The sequence below is a fragment of the Tachysurus vachellii genome, chromosome 7, assembly GCF_030014155.1.
Source record: "Tachysurus vachellii isolate PV-2020 chromosome 7, HZAU_Pvac_v1, whole genome shotgun sequence".
Classification (NCBI taxonomy): domain Eukaryota; kingdom Metazoa; phylum Chordata; class Actinopteri; order Siluriformes; family Bagridae; genus Tachysurus; species Tachysurus vachellii.
The window spans coordinates 8285358-8308104 of NC_083466.1; the positions used below are offsets into that span (position 1 = coordinate 8285358).

The window sequence follows — 22747 nt, forward strand, 5'->3', positions numbered from 1 at the left end:
AGCCAAATCTGTCACATGGTCTTCTGATTGTAATAATGATAATGCTTACATTTAGGCTTTAAATCCTAGTAAAAGTCACCATGAAGCCTAGCTTTTTTTTTTTTATTGAATTTTTATATTAAATTTTACGCTGCATTTTCACAGAACTTATCTTGCACCGTTACAGCACTGCTTTGCTCACGGACAGAGCCCTTGATGCTGAAGAGCCTTTGGCATGCAGTTAAAGACTGTGAGACACCTAGAAAATTTCCATACGAAGAGACGGGACGCAATTGCGTGAGATCAGTGTGTATTTTATTGAAAGCACTCAATATATCTTGCTGGTCACTACCCAGGCAGACAGGGTTATTATCCATGTCTCTAAAACCTGGAGTTAGTGCTCTCTGCACAAAAATGTTGTCTCAGCTGCAGCAGTATGTTTATTTACAGTATCCGTGAGCTACAAATAGTCCCCAACAGTGTGCAAAAAAAGTCAATAAGCTGCAAAAGAAACAAAACGGCATTATAAATTAAAGGTTAGATTTGTTTCCACACATTTCTAAGTAAATGGTGATATCAAACACATTTCTGCTCTCTGAGATGCCCCAAAATATCTTGTGCTGAATGCCAACAGTGTGTGTGTATATATATATATATATATATATATATATATATATATATATATATATATATATATATATATATATATACTCAAATAATTTAAATATATATGTATATTATATCTCTTGTATATATATTTATATATATATATATATATATATATATATATATATATATATACTCAAATAATTTAAATATATATGTATATTATATATATATATATATATATATATATATATATATATATATATATATATATATATATAATATATATAAATTATTTGATTGCTATTAATATATACAGTTTATGTATGTACTGAAAATGTCCCATAAGTTGATTTCACAATGTTCAAGACATTCCGATAATAATTCCAAGTTTTCCATTAAACGCTGTCCAACAAAGAGTAGACACACAGAGCACAGAGTAAATCATTTGGACTTTGATTTGAGTGAGTAACAAAACCTGTTTGTGAGTTTGCTTAACTTAAAAAAAAACCCTGTAATGAACATGGCTTTTAATCAAGGTTAAAAATGGTGCACCAAAGTGCAGACTTGGATGAGGAATTACACAGCTTAATTGTCTTATTGTGACTGAGCAATATATAACAAAGCAGGTTTGTGGATTACTGGTATAAAATACATTTATTTCTGTATTACACTAATTTTCACAGCACATGGCTGCCAGCAATCTTTTTTCTTAGAGCAAATTCATCTATTCCTTTATAACTATTTAAAAACAGAGATATGTGTACTGAAATGAATAATAAAATGTCTCTTGTTTACATTCAGTATTTACTGTGAGGCTGTAGTTGCAGTTAAGGCAGTTTAATAAGTTTTACAAAATAAAACTATTACAAAATAAAAACAAGGTCAAAACCAGCAGTGGCTGGTGATCAACAAACATTGAAGCAAAATACATTTTGTGCATTTTGTGATAGGAAAGTGAACAGATTGGTGTGAGTGATCAGAATAAATGTGACTGTAAGTGTGGAAGTACGTGCGTGTGGTAGCCTAGTGGTTATGGTGCTGGACAACCAATCGGAAGGTTGTGAGTTCGATCCCAGGTCCCCCAAGCTGCCACTGTTTGGGCCCCTGAGCAAGGTCCAATTGCTCAGTTGTATAAAAATAAGATAATGTAAGTCTGCCGTAAATGTAAATGTAAGTATGTGAGTGTTCTAGGTGTTGGACTCTGGGGTCACAGTGCATGTTGGGGAATACTGAGGCAGGAGTCACCCAACATGACAATAAGACGTACCTCAGCTTCTCAGTGTCTGGCAGCAGAAACAGTGACAATAATCAGGGTCCCGTTCTAGATCGAACTACAACATTGATACCCGGAAGCAATGCCTCGCCACAGCATCTCCATGTGTTTCATGTCAGGAACATAAAGCAAGATTTACAAATTGGGTGGTGGGAGTATGTGGAAGTGCAGGTTTGGGAATAGAGAGTAGAGCCAGTGAAGGTGAGTGATAAGGATTGTACATCTTTACTGAATATGACTAAGAAATAAATGTTCTGTATTACAGTGAACTGCGACTAAAAGATTTTTTAAAAAGGTCAGAGAAAAGCACCTCAAGACAGACAGCCAATCAGAAGGAGTTGTGAGTGTGTGTGCTTCTTTGTGTTTCTAAAATCATTCTCATCAGCCCGTTCTAACGTTGTCTTTGTTCATATTTACTCAAACCAAAGTCCAAAGGTTTTTAGAATATTTACTCTGCTGGACAGCACTGGATGACATAACAGTTGGCAATAACCCCTTTTTAAATAAAACAACAAAACAAAAAACAACAAGAACAACCAGAAAAACCCCCAACAAAATACAGGATTTGAAGTTTCTGCTTTTAATGAACATTTTTTTTCTATGCCCAAGATTTACTGTGCAGTTTCTGAAAGATACCTGTACATCTTTTCACAAACTAACTAGGGTCCTCTTCCACTGAGCGAGGTTAGATAAGTCTTTAAAAAATAAGTTCCTTTGCCATATTGCTTTTGTTAAAAAAAATTGTAAGTTCTAAAAACAGGTCTATGCAGTGTAAGGAAATTGAGAGACCAGTATAATGTATATTGTGCAGATGTGGAGAAACATCCTAAAATTTTCAGTGTGCATTATGGATCTAGACATAATGCTTTGTCTGGTGAAAACATTCATGCAATACAGGCATGTACCTGTATTCAACCTTTTAGCTAGAAAATGAAAAATAAAACAAGGCATTGTAGTGGATTTGGCCGTTATAAGCTTTGCCAAAAAGACCTAACTGGGTTGTATGAGCTGCCTAGCACATCAGCACAAAGATAGTATGTCTGTCCTTGTTAACCCTACCACCTGCTCCTTTGATCCAATCCCTTCCACAATCCACTGGACGGAGTAGAACTCATATTCATTATTTAAAATATCTGTAAGTTGTTGGGTAGAATTAGTATTACCACTTCGATGAATTTCCAAAGATTATCATCATTACTGTTATCTAATGTTTGAGAGAACAGGGATCGGCTACAGCTGTCATCAGTTGGCTTTACTTAACATTTATCTACATTTTCTGGTCCCTTGCTGATGGCATACCATCAAAAATCGTCAAGATCGTCGTTATTATTTGCTTTGATTCTCTTTGTACTTTTCCTTGTAAGTAAATTTCAATGCTTCCACTTTTGTATCTTAACATGATTTAAAAAAAAAAGTAAATTAGTTTTCCCCATGAATATTCTCAGGTTGAAATCAATTTCACTCTTTGTCTTTTAAACTACGCTCTGAGTGTAGCTAAGGGCTAACAGTGTAGTCAAACCGCCCATCACAGTCAGAGTGCTACGTGTTTGCGTTTGTGCAAGCTTTCCTCGAGTTCAGAGATAAGACGTGATCCGAGACACAAACAGCTCATTTGTCCTGCACGGCATGGATGGCGCACTAAAAGTCGTGCTGCTGGCAGCCCTGATTCTGCTGGTATCTGCGGAGACTCCTGACACTACAAAGTTTCCTAAGGAGTTACAAGTACACATTGACAATGCGCTGAAAAATGTGAGAGATACGTATAAAGATCATCATGTTGCTTTTCATTCCATCAAAGGAAATCCGAGGGTAAGTGCTGTCAGCATTTTAAAAATGAATTATTCATACACATGCAACAGGGCTGAAATGCTGGGAGAAAAAGTGTGTCTCTCCAAATTTACCAAAAACTATGAACAAATATTCAATTATTTTCAGGTCAACAAGCATTTAAGAACATAAGCACATATGTATTTGTTATTAGTAGTGATATATTGTATTTGCTTTGCTTAGTAAAATATCCTGTAAGTTTTGCTTTTCTGTAAAATGGATAGTTTGATTCTTGGTTTCTTGTTTTATCAGTAGATTTTGTTAAGGATTGAATCTATTGAATTTAACCAGAAAGCAGCAAATTAAATAAATTGGTATCATTAAGTATAGACAAAGGTAATGTTGACATTTTCATCTAATTAGTTATGGGTAGGTTCGTCCTATGTGTTTGTTATGGCAGATCAGCTTCAAATCTGAAAGTAAACAGTTAAAAAAATAAAGAGCCAAAAAAAAAAGTGAAAAAGTATGGTGACCCATACTCAGAATTTGTTCCCTTCATTTAACCCATCCAAAGTGCACACACACAGCAGTGAACACACACACACTGTGAACACACTGTGAACACACACCCGGAGCAGCCATTTATGCTGCGGTGCCCAGGGTGCAGTTGGGGGGGTTCGGTACCTTGCTCAAGGGCACCTCAGTCGTGGCCGGCCCGAGACACGAACCCACAACCTTAGGGTCAAACTCACTAACCATTAGAGCACGACTTCCCCCAGCGTTTACTCACTCACTCATTTTCTACCGCTTATCCGAACTACCTCGGGTCACGGGGAGTCTGTGCCTATCTCAGGCGTCATCGGGCATCAAGGCAGGATACACCCTGGACGGAGTGCCAACCCATCGCAGGGCACACACACTCTCTCATTCACTCACGCAATCACACACTACGGACAATTTTCCAGAGATGGAACCTACCATGCATGTCTTTGGACCGGGGGAGGAAACCGGAGTACCCGGAGGAAACCCCCAAGGCACGGGGAGAACATGCAAACTCCACACACACAAGGCGGAGGCGGGAATCGAACCCCGACAATGGAGGTGCGAGGCGAACGTGCTAACCACTAAGCCACCGTGCCACCTTCCCCCAGCGTTTAAATAATGTTAAATAATGCTAAAGCCTACATGCATTACATGAAAGGCCAGTTCATGTTTAACCTTTTACTTCAAATCACTCACTCATCATCTCACTCACTCATTTTCTACCGCTTATCCGAACTACCTCAGGTCACGGGGAGCCTGTGCCTATCTCAGGCATCATTGGGCATCAAGGCAGGATACACCCTGGATGGAGTGCCAACCCATCGCAGGGCACACACACACTCTCATTCACTCACGCAATCACACACTACGGACAATTTTCCAGAGATGCCAATCAACCTACCATGCATGTCTTAGGACCGGGGGAGGAAACCGGAGTACCCGGAGGAAACCCCCGAGGCACGGGGAGAACATGCAAACTCCACACACACAAGGTGGAGGCGGGAATCGAACCCCCAACCCTGGAGGTGTGAGGCGAACGTGCTAACCACTAAGCCACCGTGCCCCCCTACTTCAAATCAATATTTTAAAAATGTGTACTAATGTGGCTAGCTTTTCCCCTTTTTCACAGTTAATGAACAGCATCTACAATGTAAATCTCCAACTGACAGTCAAGGAGTGTAAGAAGAATCCTGGCAACACAGACGAATGTGTTCCACAGAAGCTGTTGGTATGTATTATACGTATCCTTATAAACCTTAACTTATATATATATATATATATATATATATATATATATATATATATATATATATATATATATATATATATCTAAATGCAAATTCCATGTTACATTAACATACTTAATAACAATAGATACGCTGCAGCTGTGGATATTTTGTAACATCACAAAGTCTTTCCTAAGCAAAATCCATCCTTTTTATTTTTACACAGTACTTGATTGACTGCCTTTTGTGTAAGACAAAAGATAATCAAGAGCTGCTTGATTGCGCCAAATGGATAGACGTCAAAAATGTAAGTCACAAATATAACATAGGAGCAACTAGAAATACACACCACCAGAGATGGGGGACTCGAGTCATATGACTTGACTCGAGTCAGACTTAAGTCACAAATTTGAGACTTGAGACTTGCTTGACAGATAAAAAAAGACTCGACTTGACTTCGACATTCATGACTTGAGACTTGACTCGGACTTAAGTTAAATGATTCAGAGATGGGGGACTCGACTTGACTCGAGTCAGACTTAAGTTGCAAATTTGAGACTTGCTTGACAAATATTAAAAAAAGACTCGACTTGACTTTGACTCGACATTCATGACTTGAGACTTACTTGTGACTTGCACGTGTGACTTACTCCCACCTCTGCACACCACAGCCGACCTAAAGACATAATCTGTACTGGTTGCAATAATTACACTAGAATATTTTTTCTTTTACAGAAAAGACGTGATAACGTTCGTGGTACCTGTAGGGAAAATTTGACTGGAGCTCACTCACTTTTTCTGAAGGATCATCAGGATTCAGGCAGATGTCCTGGGTGTATGTGAAGCTGCAGAAATCACAACAGCAAAATTCTACCTATATATATATATATATATATATATATATATATATATATATATATATATATATATATATGTGCATGATTTACAGTTCATTGTGTAAACAATAACATTGTGGAACATTGTGTAATTGTGTAATAACAAACATCTGTACACACTACACAAATGTGTCAGTTTTTTTTATTTTTATTTTAACAAAAAATCACAGCCTTTAGTTCCCCTTGTGATCTAGCAGCAGGATCTGGGTTCAATTCCCAGGCAAAGATCCAACCCAGCCACTGACGGCTTAACTCTCGGTGCCGGTACCAAACCTAGATAAAGTCAAAGTACAAGATATAATTTGACCCTAATGTTAAAGTGTAACTTCTGTCCTCCAAATATCTGCTTATCGGCGCAAAAAATAAAATTGGGTTATATTTCTTAGTAACAAGCCATCATTTAAAACCAGTGTTCAGTTTACATTCATGCATTTGGTGTTCAGATGTGAATTAAGCTATATGACAGATTTTATATCATTGTTGTTGAGCAGGTCCTTGTTGAAAACTCGTGCTGCTGAGAGACAAAAAAAAAAAAAAAACTTTCTACAAGAAATAGGTGAAGTATGTCTGCCCTCCACACACAGGAAATCAATCGAATTTCTGGTCAACATAATGCACCCTCCAATTAATTACCCTCACACCATTTCTTTCAGGAGTGCAGACCGAAGCCGTTTATGCTCAACACGTGAGCAGATCTGCACAGTAGATATGGTCAGTCACAGAGAGAGCCTGTTTCCCGTCCACCCCATTAGTAAAGACGGTACATGTTTGTCAGGAAGAAGCGTTATTAATATATACAATGTTTAAATGTAGTGTGTAATTTTCACATGTATAGGAGAAAATCTTAGTGTTTCGACCGTTTATATCAAAGTAATGTGATTAAAAAAAGAAAAGTAAACCATCCGTCCATTCTACATTTTTATCCATCAGAGCCAAAATAACAGTTGTGTGGTCCTTACCAACGTCTATAAACACAACCTCAGGTGACGACAACATAACAGATGTTTTTATTCCCCACAAAAAAGAACCAAAATTCAGAAGCCAGGTAGAAAAAAAAAATCAGTACACTCAATAATTCAATGTGTTGTGAAGAACTTCTGGCCCAATCTTCTTCACAGCATGGCTTTGATTACTGATGTTCGAAGGGAATCGTTTATGCACACAACTCACATTAACACCTTTATTTTTTCTCCTCCTGGTGTGACTTATCATTGTCCTGTTGCACAGATTTGTCTCTAAAAAAATTCTCATATATAAAGTGGATTTGACCGTTATCTCAATAACTAATTGTGCAAAGTTACGTGGTTTTTAAAACAAGTCCAAATCATTACCCCTTCACGCTAAGCAGCAGGTATAATGATTGTCAGCTACCGCTTGGACTCCAAAGGATACTGATCCAAACCTTTAATGGTTTATTTAGAGACATTATCACAACACTTAGTCATCTTATTCTTTTTGAAGATAAGGCCCTTTTCCTAGCCACCCTTCCACAGAAGCTGTGTGTTATACTTTTTCTGACTGTACCAGTCATAAACACAAACATTCAAAGAGTTAACAAAAGCATGTAGGTCACACGATGAAGCTCTTGGGTCTGTCATTAGATCTCTGAGCACTGAACAGTCTGAACTTGGACTGAAATTGGCCACTCCTGAGAAACCTGGCAACTGGCTCATAACCTGAACACAATCCTTCACACTGTAAAATGATAAATTTCAATTTCTTTTAGCAATAAAACCTCTAAAGTTGTTTAAGCATTCCTAGATTGATAAGGAGCAAAAATTACTTCTCTGAGATCAAGGCATCATGTAAACACACACCGTTTTCATAGAGGTGGTCACACTTCTTAATTATTGACTAATCTTTTGCCATAGCATGCTTCATAACACAGTTCAAATAATCATTGATAATCAACTAATCAATGAAATTCTTTGCTGACTGTGATTGAATTTTATTGATTAGTTGTTGCAGCATTACTTGATTGTGGATTATTCTTATTAGTCAAAATGCTAATTGGTAAAAGAAAAAAACTGATTTAAAAACTAAAGCTTTGACACCACATTCAACACCACTAAATCAGTGTTAGGTTATTGAGCCAAGTGATGGTCAATCAACACAGGTGTCATGTTTGAAGAATTTATTTTCTGGACATTCAGAACCAAAAAGTTATAACAAGATAATGAATCTTCTGAAAAAAGTATTTTTTGGAATAAAAAAAACAAAAAACAAAAACAAAAACCTGCAACCTAATCCAAACTATAACTGATGGGGAAACATAACCAATACAAAAACTTTCCAGTCCTTCACAGTACACAACAGTGATTTAAAAAAAAAAAAAAATAAATGTATCCATGAGTGTTTGCGTTTGTCCCCAAACAGGATCTGTAATAATATTAATATCAACATCAATAAAAAATAATTACAGGTTAAAAAGTGGGGCTTGCACCACTGGGAATAGTGGTCAGCAGCTGTATCAGTAAGTGTGTGAGAGACACAAGAGAGCAGGTCACTGAAGAAGGGGTTGGATTATTTTTTCCAGTCTATGCCGAGAGATCACTGTTGTCAAACCGCTCCTGGTCGTAAACCTCAGCGACGACTTTCCGACCTCCAAACCAGCGGTTGTTAAGCGCCTGTATGGCCTTGTTCATCTCAGATGCTGCTGAAAACTCCACAAATATCTTAACGATGACCTCTGCATCCTCCTCCTCTCCCTGCTTCTCCTGGTAAATAATCACTCTGTTGACAGCGCCAAACTTTCCACATTCTTCAGTTACCTCACCTTCCAGGTCATCGTCTATGTCTTCGGGGCCTACCATGTTCCTGAGCACCATAACTGTTGACTGTGGGTGAAGAGAAGCAGTGTTTTATGACAATGGCATGCTGTTAGTCATTACAGAAATTCCAAGGGTTAAAATCATTTGCACTAATAGATTCATAACATCGGTGCATCAAAAACCACTTTCCAATGCAACGGCAGTACACAGGTGGAGATATCAACCGAAAAAATTAGGGAAACTTGACGGACGCCGTCTTCAACTAAAGTGGCATGTTATGGTTGTGTGAAAGGACTACTTAATGCAATTAATTTCATTATTGCTGCTCTATCAGCAGGGTGCCTCTGGGAAAATGGATCTGGAAACCTGGCACTTTCATATACAACACACACACACACACGTGTTACTAATCTCAATACAAGCAAAGCTTAAAGAGTAGATTAAATTACAAACCAGTATCAATGCTGGTAACAATTAGTAATTAGGGGGACGTTGTGGCCTAATGTTTAGAGAGTTTAACTCCTAACCCTAAGGTTGTGGGTTCGAGTCTCGGGCTGGCAATACCACGACCAAGGTGCCCTTGAGCAAGGCACCAACAGGATCTAAAGCCCTAAATCTCACCTCTTGCTTCCTCAGCAGTTTCTGCATGACCATGTGTCTAGCACTGCTGCCTGAGATGCTCATGTGCTCCTGTTCACTGAGCATCTCCTGGCCTGTCCCGTCAAAGGCCGCTTCCTCATCTTCCTTATCCTTCTTCTCTTTGGCCTCCTGTGCGGCAGCCACAGCAGCAGAGATCACCGGCGGAGAGGCCAGAACAGGGTTCACCAGGCCCACTTGGGGTATTACAGGGCGTGCTGGTGTCACACCTGCACAGAACGGAGCAGTCAGAACATTTGCTGTAGACACCAAGTACAAACAGAGCAACAGAAGACTATAAAGCCCTCTAAATATTGTGTGTACAAATAAGGGATTTATTTAAAGCCCAAGTGCCCCCAAAACAGACAAACCACAATCTGACTTAAAATATTTCCTTTACATTTTTACACTGTATTATAAAATCATTAAAACAAGATTAAAATGAAAGGTCAAAAAGAAAAAAAAAAAAAAAACAGCTAGTGACACTTAGAACTAGCTACTTTTCTCTGAATACACTCTGAATTTGCTAACTATCAGCAAGCAGGTAAATACATAAAATAATACTGCAAAAGAGGGACATCGGATGTAGATTTTCAAATGAAGAAAAAGGTGAAGAAAATGGGGCCAGTCTTCCTCCTTATGGACAGATGAACTTCACACATCCCTGTAAGGGCTCTTTTCCCCTCCCTCATGTCAGTCAGTTCAGTTGAAATATTACCCAGATCAACTCCATAAAATATACAGCACTCACTGGCCAATGAGAATGAGAGATTTGATTATGAGGGGAGGGGCTAGAAACAATCCTCTTCACACTTGGTTGGTGGGGGGAATAAGAGGCCACGGTCAGGGTGATTGTGGATTGTGGAGAGTAAAGACAGGGGAGGGAATATAGAGACAGAGAGAAAAAAAAAAATAAAGAGAGAGAAAGAGCGAGAGAGAGAGAGAGAGAGAGAGAGAGACAGAGAGAGAGAAGAGAAAATAAAACAGAATCTATTAGTGGATAGGTCCTATGACAGACCTTATTCAACTATGTAATTGTGTAGAAAACTAAAGAAACCTGGGGAAGAGAGTGGTTTGAACACAAGCTATAGCCTGGCATGTTTTAACAGAACATAAAAGGACAACAAATGTAACAGTACAAAATAAGGTGTGCATGAAATTCAGTACCAAAAGCTACAATTCATGACATTTACTGCTCACGAATTACAATACCACAGTAAAGATAATCACTCCCAAAGAAACACAACCAGTTACACAGTTTGTAGCAGTAAGGATTAAATAAAATGATTGGAATTATATGCAAGTCTGCATGATTGGCTAAAAGTTAAAATAAATAAATAAAATTAAATAACCATTCATGCAGACAATTCCAGGGTCAACAAGGGTCCACAGCGTTTAAAACGCATAATGTTAGGCATACACAATACAATTTCCAGCCTAATTTTCTTCAACATTCAGATAACGTCCTTTGTTTTCATTTAATTCTTTGTTTTCATGCTCTTCAAGGGGTGGAAATGGATGATTAGTTAGCCAAAACACCCCTGGATTAAGTTGCTGGAATAAGCGATTTTTTTTGCGATGTAAGAAAAGGACAGACCTAGCTACCTCAATGAATTATTTCTCAGGACGTCAGGAAAAATTCATCCACCCGTCCTGACGCTAGTAATAAAATGGTACAAAATAGAGAACGAGTTATGAATAAAGCGGATCGAGGTTACGTTAGCAGAGCTGTAACAATTAGTCCTAGCATACACTGGCGTTATTGAAAATCTGCTCACAGAATATATAACTACACTCCTTATAATTGTGAATGCAAGTAACTGTATCGTCGTGTTCAGCATGTGCATGCTTCCCTTTTAGATCCACCAGAGCAAAGTGCAGAAACTTTTTAGACCAGCAGAATAAGGTTCGTGTCTCATATACAGTGTTAATTCCAACATTGAATTTTGTACAATATAAATATATAAATCATATGCTGCGGCGGTTAAAACCTCATCAGGAAATACTAGGAGATTTAAAGCTGTACAGTGTATGCCTAGGCATTACCGTTGTTTCTGCAAAGAAATTAAACAATAATCAGTTTTTCCACTTTGCAGCTGATTAATTGTCGGACCCCATTCATACTCCAACCACGTAAGCATCATGCTGGGACTCCATGCACATGCTAGATGTAATACACATTAGGTGACAATGCTAGAAGCACGATTAAGCTTCTACCATGTGTCAAGCCAGGAGAATCATAAGACCCTGGCCTACCTGTGATGACCCCTGGGGCCTGGGCTGCCATAACGGCCTGGGGGATCTGTGGCAGGTTCACAGAGCCGGCCGTCATTGCCCCTAGGATTGATGCACCAGCCACCGCTTCCTGGAACAAGAGGGGGACATATAGGAACACCGCCCAGACAGCGCCCGTTAACCAGTACATACAGGGTACGGACAAGACAGGACGAGACAGGACAAGGAAAGGACAAAGACTCACATGGACAAGACCTGGGCCTGCTGCATATAAAATGGCATAAAAAAAGGACCTTTTTACTAGGGCCATTCACTTCCAGATCATTATGAACGTTATCAAGGGAGCCAAAAGCTGCAGAAGTCTTAATTGGCTGAGTAAAGAGCGATAGAATATAATATTTTATTTCTATATAATGTGTGTGTGTATATATACACACGTGTATGTATATGTATATATATATATATACACACACACACATTTTTTATATATATATATATATATATATATATATATATATATATATATATATATATATATATATACATACATACATATATATATATATATATATACACAAATATATATATATATATATATATATATATATTTATTTATTTATATGCGCATATACATACACAGTGTAGACTAAAAGTCTGAGACCACTAGTGTTTGGTTTTGCAATCTTTTCTTATTTAATACAGAGCAACTTGAAAGAAAGTACTTGTATATTTACATGAAGTTCAGGTTCTTAGTGTTTTGGTATAGTATTTAATGACAGGATTTGTGCAAAATCTGATTATCCATGTTTAGCCATATCCACTGATGTGTAGCTTATAAGAGTTATTGCTTAGGCAGAAGAAAATCTGACATTTGTTAACACGGTCAAGATCACAAATTTGCTTACATTTAAATAGTTACATTAGATGTGATGCACACTTAAACAAACAAAAATGATAAATACAAATATAATAAATAGAAAAACTATTTGCATTTTAAAAAAAAAAAAAAAAAAAAAAAAAAAAAAAGAGTCAAAGATCTACGGAAGCGTATTGCATTCACTTGAGTAAAAAAAAAAAATCTACTCTGTTTTTCTGAATTAACGACTTAATGTGGATTGCATGGAAGTAAACATGTCCCGCCTTTCAAGTTTAATCAGTTGAACCGATATGGTATGCTTCACGGATACAAGATGATGCATCTGAAATGCACTCAGACTGGCTATGTGGTGACACAAGAGACAATCAGGCAATTGTTGAAAATACTGGATCTCCATGGAGTGCAACTGGGGCGCCGGAATCGTCTTCGGCGACGTTTGTATCATAATCCAGGCCAAAACTTTTTATGGCATGTTGATTCATATGATAAACTCAAACCATATGGGATCTGCATGAATGGTGCAATCGACGGGTTTTCACGAATGGTGATACGGCTACCGTGAAGCATAACATATCGGTTCAACTGATCCTGGAGAAACACAGCAATGTCAAGCAGATCAGAATGTTCTTTTCGTCTGAACAGGCGCAAAGTCTTGAGGTGTCTGCGCAAAGTTGATGCACTAATAACAACACCATTTATATTACTTAAAGACAGCAGTATCTCCCAATGTCTCAAACCCAAAGTAAAATAAAACCGGATTAAACTTGAAAGGCGGGACATGTTTACTTCCATGCAATCCACATTAAGTCTTTAATTCAGAAAAACAGTAGATTTTTTTTACTCAAGTGAATGCAATACGCTTCCGTAAAGATCTACTTCATTGTAGTCTCAGATGTTTAAATCCCACTGTGCGAAAATGTGGAAACAGATGATATGAGGGTACTTAAGTTACATTTTACAGTTTTAAACTTGTAAAATGTAAATGTATGTTTTGGATTTTAGTAGAAAATATTTGTTTTCATTAGTTTTTGTTAACAAAACATCTTGTTCTGTTAGCCTATATATTGTGCTGCACATTATGTCTTCTACAAATGTTTGACATTTTGTCAGATCTACTGGAAAGGGGACTCTGTATACAAGTTTTTGCAAGCTTTTACAAGCTCTCCGGTGATGCAGCAGGTAAAACAAATCCGATATCATTTTATTTGCATCACCAAAGGAAGATTCCTGACTCTCTTGTGAAATTTTCTCGTGAGATCCAGGTCTCTAGCTCCTATTGCAGATCACTTTGGATAATTCTACTTGGCCGACGGATTCACAAAAATACTCTTTTGCAATTACTTGTGATTAGACAAATCCAACAGTGCGCCAAGCCTCATTATTTCTCCAAAAGGCCAGACTTGCATGTTTCTAGGAGAATATTATATTATGTATTTTTATCTAAGGAGAAAGTTAAACTGAGAAGCCAACAGAACATCCTGCAGCAAATGGTTTGGCATTTTCCAAAATAACTAAACAGTTCAAGATTTCTAACAAAGACATTTAACAACTAACTGCCTGTAAATTCAATGCAATCAGGCCCAAGCCAGGACATACAGAACATCATGACAAGACAAAAGAGCTAAACTAACTTGCAAGATTTAAAACTAGTAATAAATTTTAAATATTATACAATATTACAGCTAATGTTATTTTATTTGTATAGTAAACAGTTGTGTATATAAAAAAAATATACATATATGACAAGTATGACAACATATGACAGATTATAGGTTTTCACTAGCTGGGTAAAGTGTTTTTTAAAAAGATGTCTATAGGTCAATGATTTGTGCTGTAGCATAGACTGGGTAAGTTTACATGTTATAAAATGGACTGACGATCCAAAAATGGAAATGCAAAACAATTAACTTGTAAAGCATAAAAAATCAACCTCGATATTTAAATGACGATTTATGAAAAGTACAGATTAAGTGGATTTCCTGATACATCCACTTAAGGTGTTAATTAAGGCCTAAACACATGCATATCTATATTTAGCAAACTGAAATAAGAGATGCAGGTAATAACTCAAGGCCCGAGGCACCCAGATGAATATGAGGCATAATGCTGCCTTTTATATTTTAGCAGTGTGAGCTGCCTGGGACCTTCAGTCACCTGAAACTACAGCTGCCCAATCAACATCCTGAATTTACATGGCTGTCAAATTAACATTCTCTTCAGACATCTATGGCACAAATGATTACCAGCATTACTAGGAGGTCCTGAAGACAAGTCTCTCCGCACACTTATAAAATCTACACAAAACAAAAAAGCACCAGCGTGCTTGGAACAGAATTGCCTGAAGGATTTACCAGACAGTTGAGGAAGTCTTCTGTCCGATTCTCCGGAGTGGAAAGATTCCATGCCATCTGTTTTTGGAGTTTACACGCTATGTTATCTTTCTGCATGTAAAAAGCTCGGTCTCATATAAGTAATGCTGTCTTCATGCCAGTCAAAACCTAAACTGACTTAAAGCAAGCCCTTACATACAGCACTATGTATCTCCACTAGCCTTATAAGCCCATTTAAAAAAAATAAAATTTCAGGCTGCCTTATTTTAATCAAGGAACCATTTTAGAGCCAAATGGAAGCAGCTGATCTCACACACACACACTCACACACGCACACTCTCTCTCCTGACTAACAATAGATGGTTAAAAAAGCAAAAGGGGCTCACCTGGGCGGTGATTTTGGCAGTTGCTGCAGCAGCAGCTACAGCAGCAGCAGGGGGAAGGCCCCCCGGTGCGGTGGGCGCCAGCATTGGGATGGGCGGGGTGACTGCCTTGCCCACACGTAGATATTGACCACCCAAATCAAACAGGTTCATAGAGGACACTGCGTCCTGCGCTGACTGGGCCTTGTCATACTCTAGAGAAAAAGGGAACAGTAATATAAGACTCAACAGGTCTGAGAGAAAGGTTCAACTTAAATCTTCTGGCAGAGCACTGTGTCATTTACTGTGTAATTACCAGAGGGCACTTATGGCAAATTGTCCGCAACTGAGCCTAAGGAAAATAACGACAACAACAAAAAAACAAAAACTTACTATGAAAGCATGTGAGGAACCTGCCCCCACCCCTCCTCTATCCCCTGCGAGACATATGTAGAGAATAGCATTCCGCTATGACTGACCGCTCTCGGCCGCATACACAGTATTTACAACCGAACACAAACCGGAGGCCTCGCTCTCACCTATGAAGCCGTAGCCCTTGTGTTTTCCTGTCGTGGGCTCCCGTGCCAGCATACAGGACTTGATTCTCCCAAAGGCCTCAAAGACGCTCTTGATGTCGTCGTCCGACAGGTCAGGGTGCACAGAAGCTACGTAGATTCTGTTAAAGGCGCGGGCTTCTTCGGCTAACTGGTCTATGATTGGCTGAGCCTGACCGATGTTGCTAGGTCGTCCCACCTTTGAGGATACATTAAAACGAATAAAAAACACATCTGATATTTAACTGTTGTAATTATCCTAATCTCAGCAGATTGACGTTAAAAATCATTCTACAGTTTTAAGTAATCTGATGTGTTATATAAAGAAAAGAGACACTTACTTTAATGTTTCTTCCACCTAACATGACCGAGTTCATCTGCTCTAATGCCAGCTGTGCTGCCTCCGGTACCTCATACTCTACAAATGCGAAACCCTGTAGAGAGAGAGAAAGGGATGGACATCTTCTGGTCAGACTCTTGGAAAAAAGGTAAGTCAGTGAGTCAAACCTGTATAATGAACAAGGAAACTTTCATACCTTGTGCTTTAGTGTAACCGAGTCCCAGGACATGTCGATGCTCTTGATTGGCCCGAAAGGAGCGAATGCTTGTCTAATGGTATCCTCTCCAAGCTCATAGTAGATTGAGCCTACGTAAACACGGCACATTATGGCAAGTGCTCGCTGCCGCTGTGCTGCAACCTGAAATGAAAAACTCAGACCTCAGTCTACTCCAAAAGATCAAATAAAACCCATTAATTAAAAAATACAAATAAAAGCACGAATTCTTTCAGTGATTGCGGACAGGACCAGCATACTCTGAACATACTGGCACCCAAAGACATAGCACTGGCCCTGCTTTACCTCCTGACATCACAAACATGAGTACTGAGCAACTACATGTATGCCAAGAAATAGAGGAAGACCATGCTCTTGCCTTATTAATAGTTCATATCTGTTTACAAAGCCTGAAAAAAGTAAGCTATTCGCTGTTGCTTACCGACTGTAACGGTGAAAGCGAGTCACCGAAGCCAGCCATGGTCAGTGAGGCCATCTGTATGGAATTGGGTATCTGGAGTAAAGTGACAGATTTGCAATGATGCATCTGGTTTAAAATTTCTGAATGGTTCTCAAATTATTCTCTTAATATACAAAGAATGGTTATGTTAATCATATTTACAGCCAGGTCTCCAAAACTGCATGCAGATTCAACAAGGAGGTTTTTCCAAAAGCCATCCAAGTTATCTACAGGTACCTGGAGGTTGTTAATCGGCTGTTGCTGAGCGAGGCTCTGTTTGACCAGCACACTCTTGATGCTCTGCTCCATGGCATACTTCTTTGCCTGTGATAAAGCCATGGAAATTCAGTACAAATTCAGCAAAAACTCATATTAACCGTTTTGGGGTATGACTCATTGTGGAGCATGTCCACATTATTACATAAAACCCAAAGCACACACCAGCAGATGAGAATACTACTTAGACACGTCACACTAGTACTGAAGGCATCAATCTAGCTTTTCTCTTCTCCAATAATTGCATTCAACAAGTACAGGAATGGAGAACAAGTCCATAATTATCAACTGTTAACTCAATCCAGCTGACATGATTATCGCTTTACAGAGACAAAGCGGTGAGTGTTAGACTGCAGTATGTGTGTAAAGATGTGGTCACCTTTTGCAGGGCCTCCTGCTGTTCAGGCGTGAGAGGCGGCAGGCCAAGCTTCGAGGCTGTGCTCTGTCCATTCTCCATCATCAGAGCCTTGCCTCCCTGTGGAAAACAGACTTGTGAGACCCAAAGCTTGTGTGATATAACCCTTAATTTTATAAACAATTTAATTTCAGAGCAAACACAGCCTTAAATTTGGGGGAAAAAAGATAAACATTTAGTTCAGATGAGAGCACAATTTTATACTGAAGTGCAAATCTAACAGAAGTGAATAAATGCCTACAATTCTTGGGTTTCAAGCTGCTGTACATGCTCTGAAAGGGCAGGCCATTTTCAATATACTGTTGTGTAAACCTATACAAAACAAAACAAACAAAAAACCCTATAAAGACATTAAACTGAAGAGCTATGTTCTTCATTTTGGTAGAGAAAAACCAAAACACACTGCAGTTCTCAGAGATGCTGCTTATTAAGCTTACGTAAATGTTACAATAGGAAAACAAAGACTGTACTTTTTTCCCCCTGGTGTTCAGGGGAGGATGCTAGACACTTTCCCTTAAAAGTGAGAATGCTACAGTAAGTGTTATAAGGTGACCTGCCTGACTCAGTACTACACAGAAGAAAGCTGAAGTACCTTTGCTCAAATGAACTCCAGTGATGCAGAGCCCCCCTTAAGGAGGTTTGAACCCAATTTGTTCTGCCATTGGCTTTGGAATTATAGTACAGTCAAGAGATAAGCTCTACAGCACAGACGACACAGAGAGAAACGACATAAAAAAGGAAAAGAAAAACACAAACCTACTTAGAACAGGAGATACTTAGTAGCGAGACAACAGACTGAGAACACTTACATCAAAAATCAGGGAAAACGTCTCCAACCATTTAGGGCATCATGAAGTCCAACATGTTATTGATGATTTTTTTTTCTTCTTTTAAATACATTGTTAACGTGAATTAGTGTCAGACTGATTTCTCTTATGACCTGATATTTATTTCTTTAAAAAAAAAAAAGAAAAAGAAAAAAAAAGAAAGAAAAAACAAAGCTAAGAAAAACAAAACACCTTTGTAGAAGTGACGTGTACTGGCCAGTTCATACTTTGATCCAAGGCTCGTGATGTCTACAAAAAATGTACATGTGAATGACGATGGAATGCAGGACCACTTACTTGCTCTCTTCCACGTCCCTGCTCTCTACTAAGGTGTCCTAATGCAGGTCACTTGTTAAGAAAAATCCTGGGAGACCTCTAATAGTTTATTTACTGTTCAGAATCTAGAAGTAGAAGAAAAAGAAAAAAAAAGAAAAAAACATGCATATATTACGTTCCAGAAAATCAGAATGTAGATTAAATTAAAAAAATATCAAAAACAAAAAATTCTTAGCGAAATGAGACAAGAGAAAACATCTAAAGCACTGAAAATAGAATTAAAATCCCAGGGTTAAGAGTCTGTGGGTGATTTCCTATTTTACAGATACTTCTCTGTGATTTAATTTCATCCGGATCTGCTGGTGTTATTGGTTATCACGGTCCTCCTCTGAGAAACTCACAAGCAAAATTAACTTCTGTGTTTCACCAAACTCCTCCATCTGAGAATTTCCTTCTAGTCGCCATACACATTTGTGACTTTCTATGCAGAGGTCACTGTGTGTTAAAAATAGATGAATAAAAAAAATGTCCTACTGCCGCTACTAGCCATATACATTCGTCTTGTGTGTACAAGTGACCTTTCTCCAGATGTTATACTTCTTGTGACACAAAACAATAAATGGATGTGACTCGTATTTTCAGATTATTGCACTAAATGTAGCCTGCACCAAACTGAAATAAAAGCAAGCATATTTTTTGTACTCCAGTGCCTCGGTGTTCACTGGGACACCATGGGGTGAACACATTAGAAAGTCATATGATCGCACACATATGGTCACAGAAATTACAAATGTCCCCCTGATGAACGAATCCAACAGACACAGGATTTAAGACTTGCATTATGTATCAGTCCATATGTCCATCGACAGATTGTAACATCTGTGTTATTTTGAACCCATTAATAAACTTTATTTCTCCTACTTCATCGGTTACCAAAAATTCCTTGTTTCACCTTTCACCTGCTTGCCTCTGAGCTGCTGTAACCACGATTCATGGTTTCATTACCGCATGTTTAGGTTACTGAAATTTTCTGTTCCTTGGTCTTCTATCACATTCCTTTAATAAGCTATATATACACACAGTATATTCAAAACTCAGCAGCAGCACTGACTCTCAGTACAATAAATAAGTAATCTGCCAGGCTCTTTGCGTGGGTTTACTATAATGCTCCTCATACAGTGTAAACTTCTCAATCCAACACAGCGGTCTGTTTTGATGAACTTCTCCGTCTGAACGTTCCTCTGTTACTGGTCTACGTTTGATTAGTCACTCGTCCAGATCTTCCAGGGGTGGCTGTTCGTTTAGCGCTGCTCCTCCCATACTCTGGGATGATCAATCCTTTCACTGTTTAGATCTAACCTCAAGACCCACTGTTTCACACTGCACTACCATACTGCCGACCCTCTGCAATCGGTCACTCCTGCTTTCTGCTCACCGTTCCTCGTTTTATTTGCATTTTAAGTTTTAACGTTACCTTTCTCTCATTGGCAAGCAAGTCTGCTTTCCTTTTAAACTTCTTGTCACACGTATTGGGCGATTTTAGGCTGTAATGTTTCTCTGCACGTATTATTTTCATATTATGACAATGACTAAAAGATCCTTATACACTTGTGGTACTCATTTAAAGGTAAGATGAACGAGTAAAACTACATATTTCATTTTAAATCAGAAGAGATCAAGCAAATACTTTTAAATGAACACAAACTGAGAATCAACACAAAAATATTCTGGTATCTTTCTGGACATCATATGGGCTTTTAAACCCAAAATTAAGGCTCACTTTCCTCTCATCTGTGCTTGATGATGATGATGATGATGATGATGATATTATACATGCCTACATTTCCCCTACAGTAGGGTCTTGTGTTTTATCACCAGTTCAGATCTCTTCGTGGCTCTCATCTATAATCACACTGATGTAGTTCTGTTCATACGAAGCCTGAGCATTAGTGACGACACAATTCAACACATCAGCGCCTGAATAAAGTCCAGGAGTGAAATAAAGTTGGCGCAGCTAACAAAACTAGCAAGATTTGTTTCCCACCCGTATTCCGGCACATTTCGTCCGCTCCGTTATGATTGGCTAGACGACTCTCGCCTCCGGAGGAGCGATTCTAAGTTGTCCAAAGAGCCAATCACCGAGCAAGGAGGTGTGATTTGACGGAATTGCGGTGTCTTTTAAAAAAGCAGGCACGTTAGCATGAATCCAACAATATGGAGGCGCGTTACAAATAGCTAGCTACATAATACGTGGGGGTTAACTGGCTTTAAAGTACTGGAAACAACCAGATAGCTTTATTATCGAGGATAAAGCGTAACTTTAAAAACATATTCGACTGAGTAGAGAATAATTTGTTAGACTACAGCGAGCTTTAGCTGGTAGGTTAATTCAAAGCTAGTCCACCTCAGCAGCAACAGGCCGCGACCAGAATCCCGCTCTCAGCTAGCTAGCCGGATTGGCTAGCAGCGCGCGTGCTAAATGAGATTTAAGCCCTACTATCATACAGTGTACTAAAATGCAGCCGTGCGTGAATATACACAACACGTATTCTTACAATGACAAATAAATAATAAAAGCAAAGAGAAAAGTGGTTCGTTTACCACAAAACCCGCTACCGCCATGAAGCACTCTGTCCCACACGGCCGCCTACGGTGGCGAAGAAGACTATGAAATATCGCGAGATTGTGATCTCACGTACCTACAGTTGATCCGCTAATCTCGCGAGATTTCACCCATAAAAGCGATTCGCTGCTGCATCGTGTTTCTAGACCATTCCCTCTCAGTGGACGTGTAGTAGTTTTTAGTGATGGGAAGTTCGGTTCTTTTCCGCGAACCGGTTCTTTCGGACAGTTCGTTTTAATGAACCAGTTCAATAGTTCTTTTACGTCCTGACGTAATGACGTAATTCACAATGACGTAAATTCATTCATCCCGCCGCTGCCGGCAGATATTAATACAATTTAACACATTTGAAAAGTTCTTCGTAATCATAATTTTTAGTTGAATACGTTTCTTACATTTACGTTTTGCAACTACAACACCCAGTACAGGCACTGATGTGCAAACGTGGGTGTCTTACGTGTCTTAAAGATGTAAAGTTAATAAACTAATCTTCATAAACTTACAAAAAAAAGTATAATTTTGAAATGTTTCTATCGCTCCATCAGTTGTTTCAAAAACTAATTCAACTGAGTTAAACACTCATACGTTGATAAGACATTAAATCATAACCATTTCCATTTGTTGCTGTAGCAGTTCAGTGATTTACGCATGCGCAGTAACAACAGCTCATCGGTTCTCAGTATGTCGGACGCGTCCGGAAGAAAGTTCTCAGTTCTGTACTGATGATTCACTGTATCGGTTCAGTGATTCACGCATGCGCATTATCAACAGCTCGAGCTCAGTTCTCTCAGCACAACATGTCTCAGTTCAGTGTACAGGAGTTAGTTACTCCGGGATATTAGTTTATTTAGAGTCGGAGGGGTTGTCAGGCATGACCGGAAGTCAGTAACTTTAGTAACTTGTGGATCAGCGCTGACTCAAGACGCGAACTGTTTAGAACGAATCAGTCCGATTTGGTGAACTGGTTCATCCAGTTCACTAAAAAGAACCGGTTCAAAAGAACGATTCATTCACGAACCGGCCATCACTAGTAGTTTTACAGTTTGAAACAACTCTGTAATAACAGTAATTACATTTCTGTTATTTCACTTCACGTGTAAAACCACTGAGCTGGATGTGGCAGAAACTGCACTTCAAGTGACCAAACTGTTAAACTCCTGAAATTTGCAGATGATACTACGCTCATTGGTCTCATCCAAGATGGCGATGAATCGGCATACTGACAGGAGGTGAAGCGGCTGGTGCTATGGTGCAGTCA

General features: G+C 38.7%; 2 protein-coding genes and 1 non-coding gene across 7 annotated transcripts; 1 reads left to right on the plus strand and 2 right to left on the minus strand.

Annotated features, from left to right (window-relative positions):
* Nucleotides 1-3381: 3381 nt before the first annotated feature.
* On the plus strand, nucleotides 3382-6421 carry LOC132848386 (cystatin-like protein). Its single transcript, XM_060874028.1, has 5 exons — nucleotides 3382-3670; nucleotides 5301-5399; nucleotides 5624-5704; nucleotides 6133-6272; nucleotides 6303-6421. Exons 1-4 carry the CDS (start codon nucleotides 3488-3490, stop codon nucleotides 6238-6240), a joined length of 471 nt encoding a protein of 156 aa, XP_060730011.1. The 5' UTR covers nucleotides 3382-3487; the 3' UTR covers nucleotides 6241-6272; nucleotides 6303-6421.
* A 1991-nt stretch (nucleotides 6422-8412) lies between these two features.
* On the minus strand, nucleotides 8413-21558 carry puf60a (poly-U binding splicing factor a). 5 transcript variants are annotated; one of them, XM_060874022.1, is made up of 14 exons: nucleotides 21468-21558; nucleotides 18888-18991; nucleotides 18356-18461; nucleotides 17728-17823; nucleotides 17235-17396; nucleotides 17055-17126; nucleotides 16595-16756; nucleotides 16400-16492; nucleotides 16044-16257; nucleotides 15529-15719; nucleotides 15164-15220; nucleotides 11957-12065; nucleotides 9686-9930; nucleotides 8413-9130 (listed from the first exon to the last, which is right to left on the minus strand). In XM_060874022.1, the coding sequence occupies exons 4-14, from the start codon at nucleotides 17806-17808 to the stop codon at nucleotides 8831-8833; spliced, it is 1686 nt and encodes a 561-aa protein (XP_060730005.1). In that variant the 5' UTR covers nucleotides 17809-17823; nucleotides 18356-18461; nucleotides 18888-18991; nucleotides 21468-21558; the 3' UTR covers nucleotides 8413-8830. The 5 variants fall into 5 exon arrangements, with proteins under 5 accessions (XP_060730005.1, XP_060730008.1, XP_060730004.1 ...); XM_060874025.1 differs by lacking the exon at nucleotides 18356-18461 and having other exon boundaries at nucleotides 17310-17396; XM_060874021.1 differs by lacking the exon at nucleotides 18356-18461.
* On the minus strand, nucleotides 16838-16975 carry LOC132849316 (small nucleolar RNA SNORA57). The gene has a single exon (XR_009648859.1). It is a non-coding gene; the product is annotated as a small nucleolar RNA SNORA57 (small nucleolar RNA).
* Nucleotides 21559-22747: the final 1189 nt, after the last annotated feature.

Bases quoted from the DNA above. Each gene is read 5' to 3' on its own strand.
- LOC132848386 (XM_060874028.1), top strand. From the start codon at position 3,488: ATGGATGGCGCACTAAAAGTCGTGCTGCTGGCAGCCCTGATTCTGCTG. The intron at 3,671-5,300 runs GTAAGTGCTGTC...CCTTTTTCACAG, and splicing joins CCATCAAAGGAAATCCGAGG to TTAATGAACAGCATCTACAA. The intron at 5,705-6,132 runs GTAAGTCACAAA...TTTCTTTTACAG, and splicing joins AATGGATAGACGTCAAAAAT to AAAAGACGTGATAACGTTCG.
- puf60a (XM_060874021.1), bottom strand. From the start codon at position 17,808: ATGATGGAGAATGGACAGAGCACAGCCTCGAAGCTTGGCCTGCCGCCT. The intron at 17,127-17,234 runs GTAAATATGATT...ACTTTACTCCAG, and splicing joins GCAGTTTTGGAGACCTGGCT to ATACCCAATTCCATACAGAT. The intron at 16,493-16,594 runs GTATGAAAGTTT...CTCTCTCTACAG, and splicing joins CGGTTACACTAAAGCACAAG to GGTTTCGCATTTGTAGAGTA.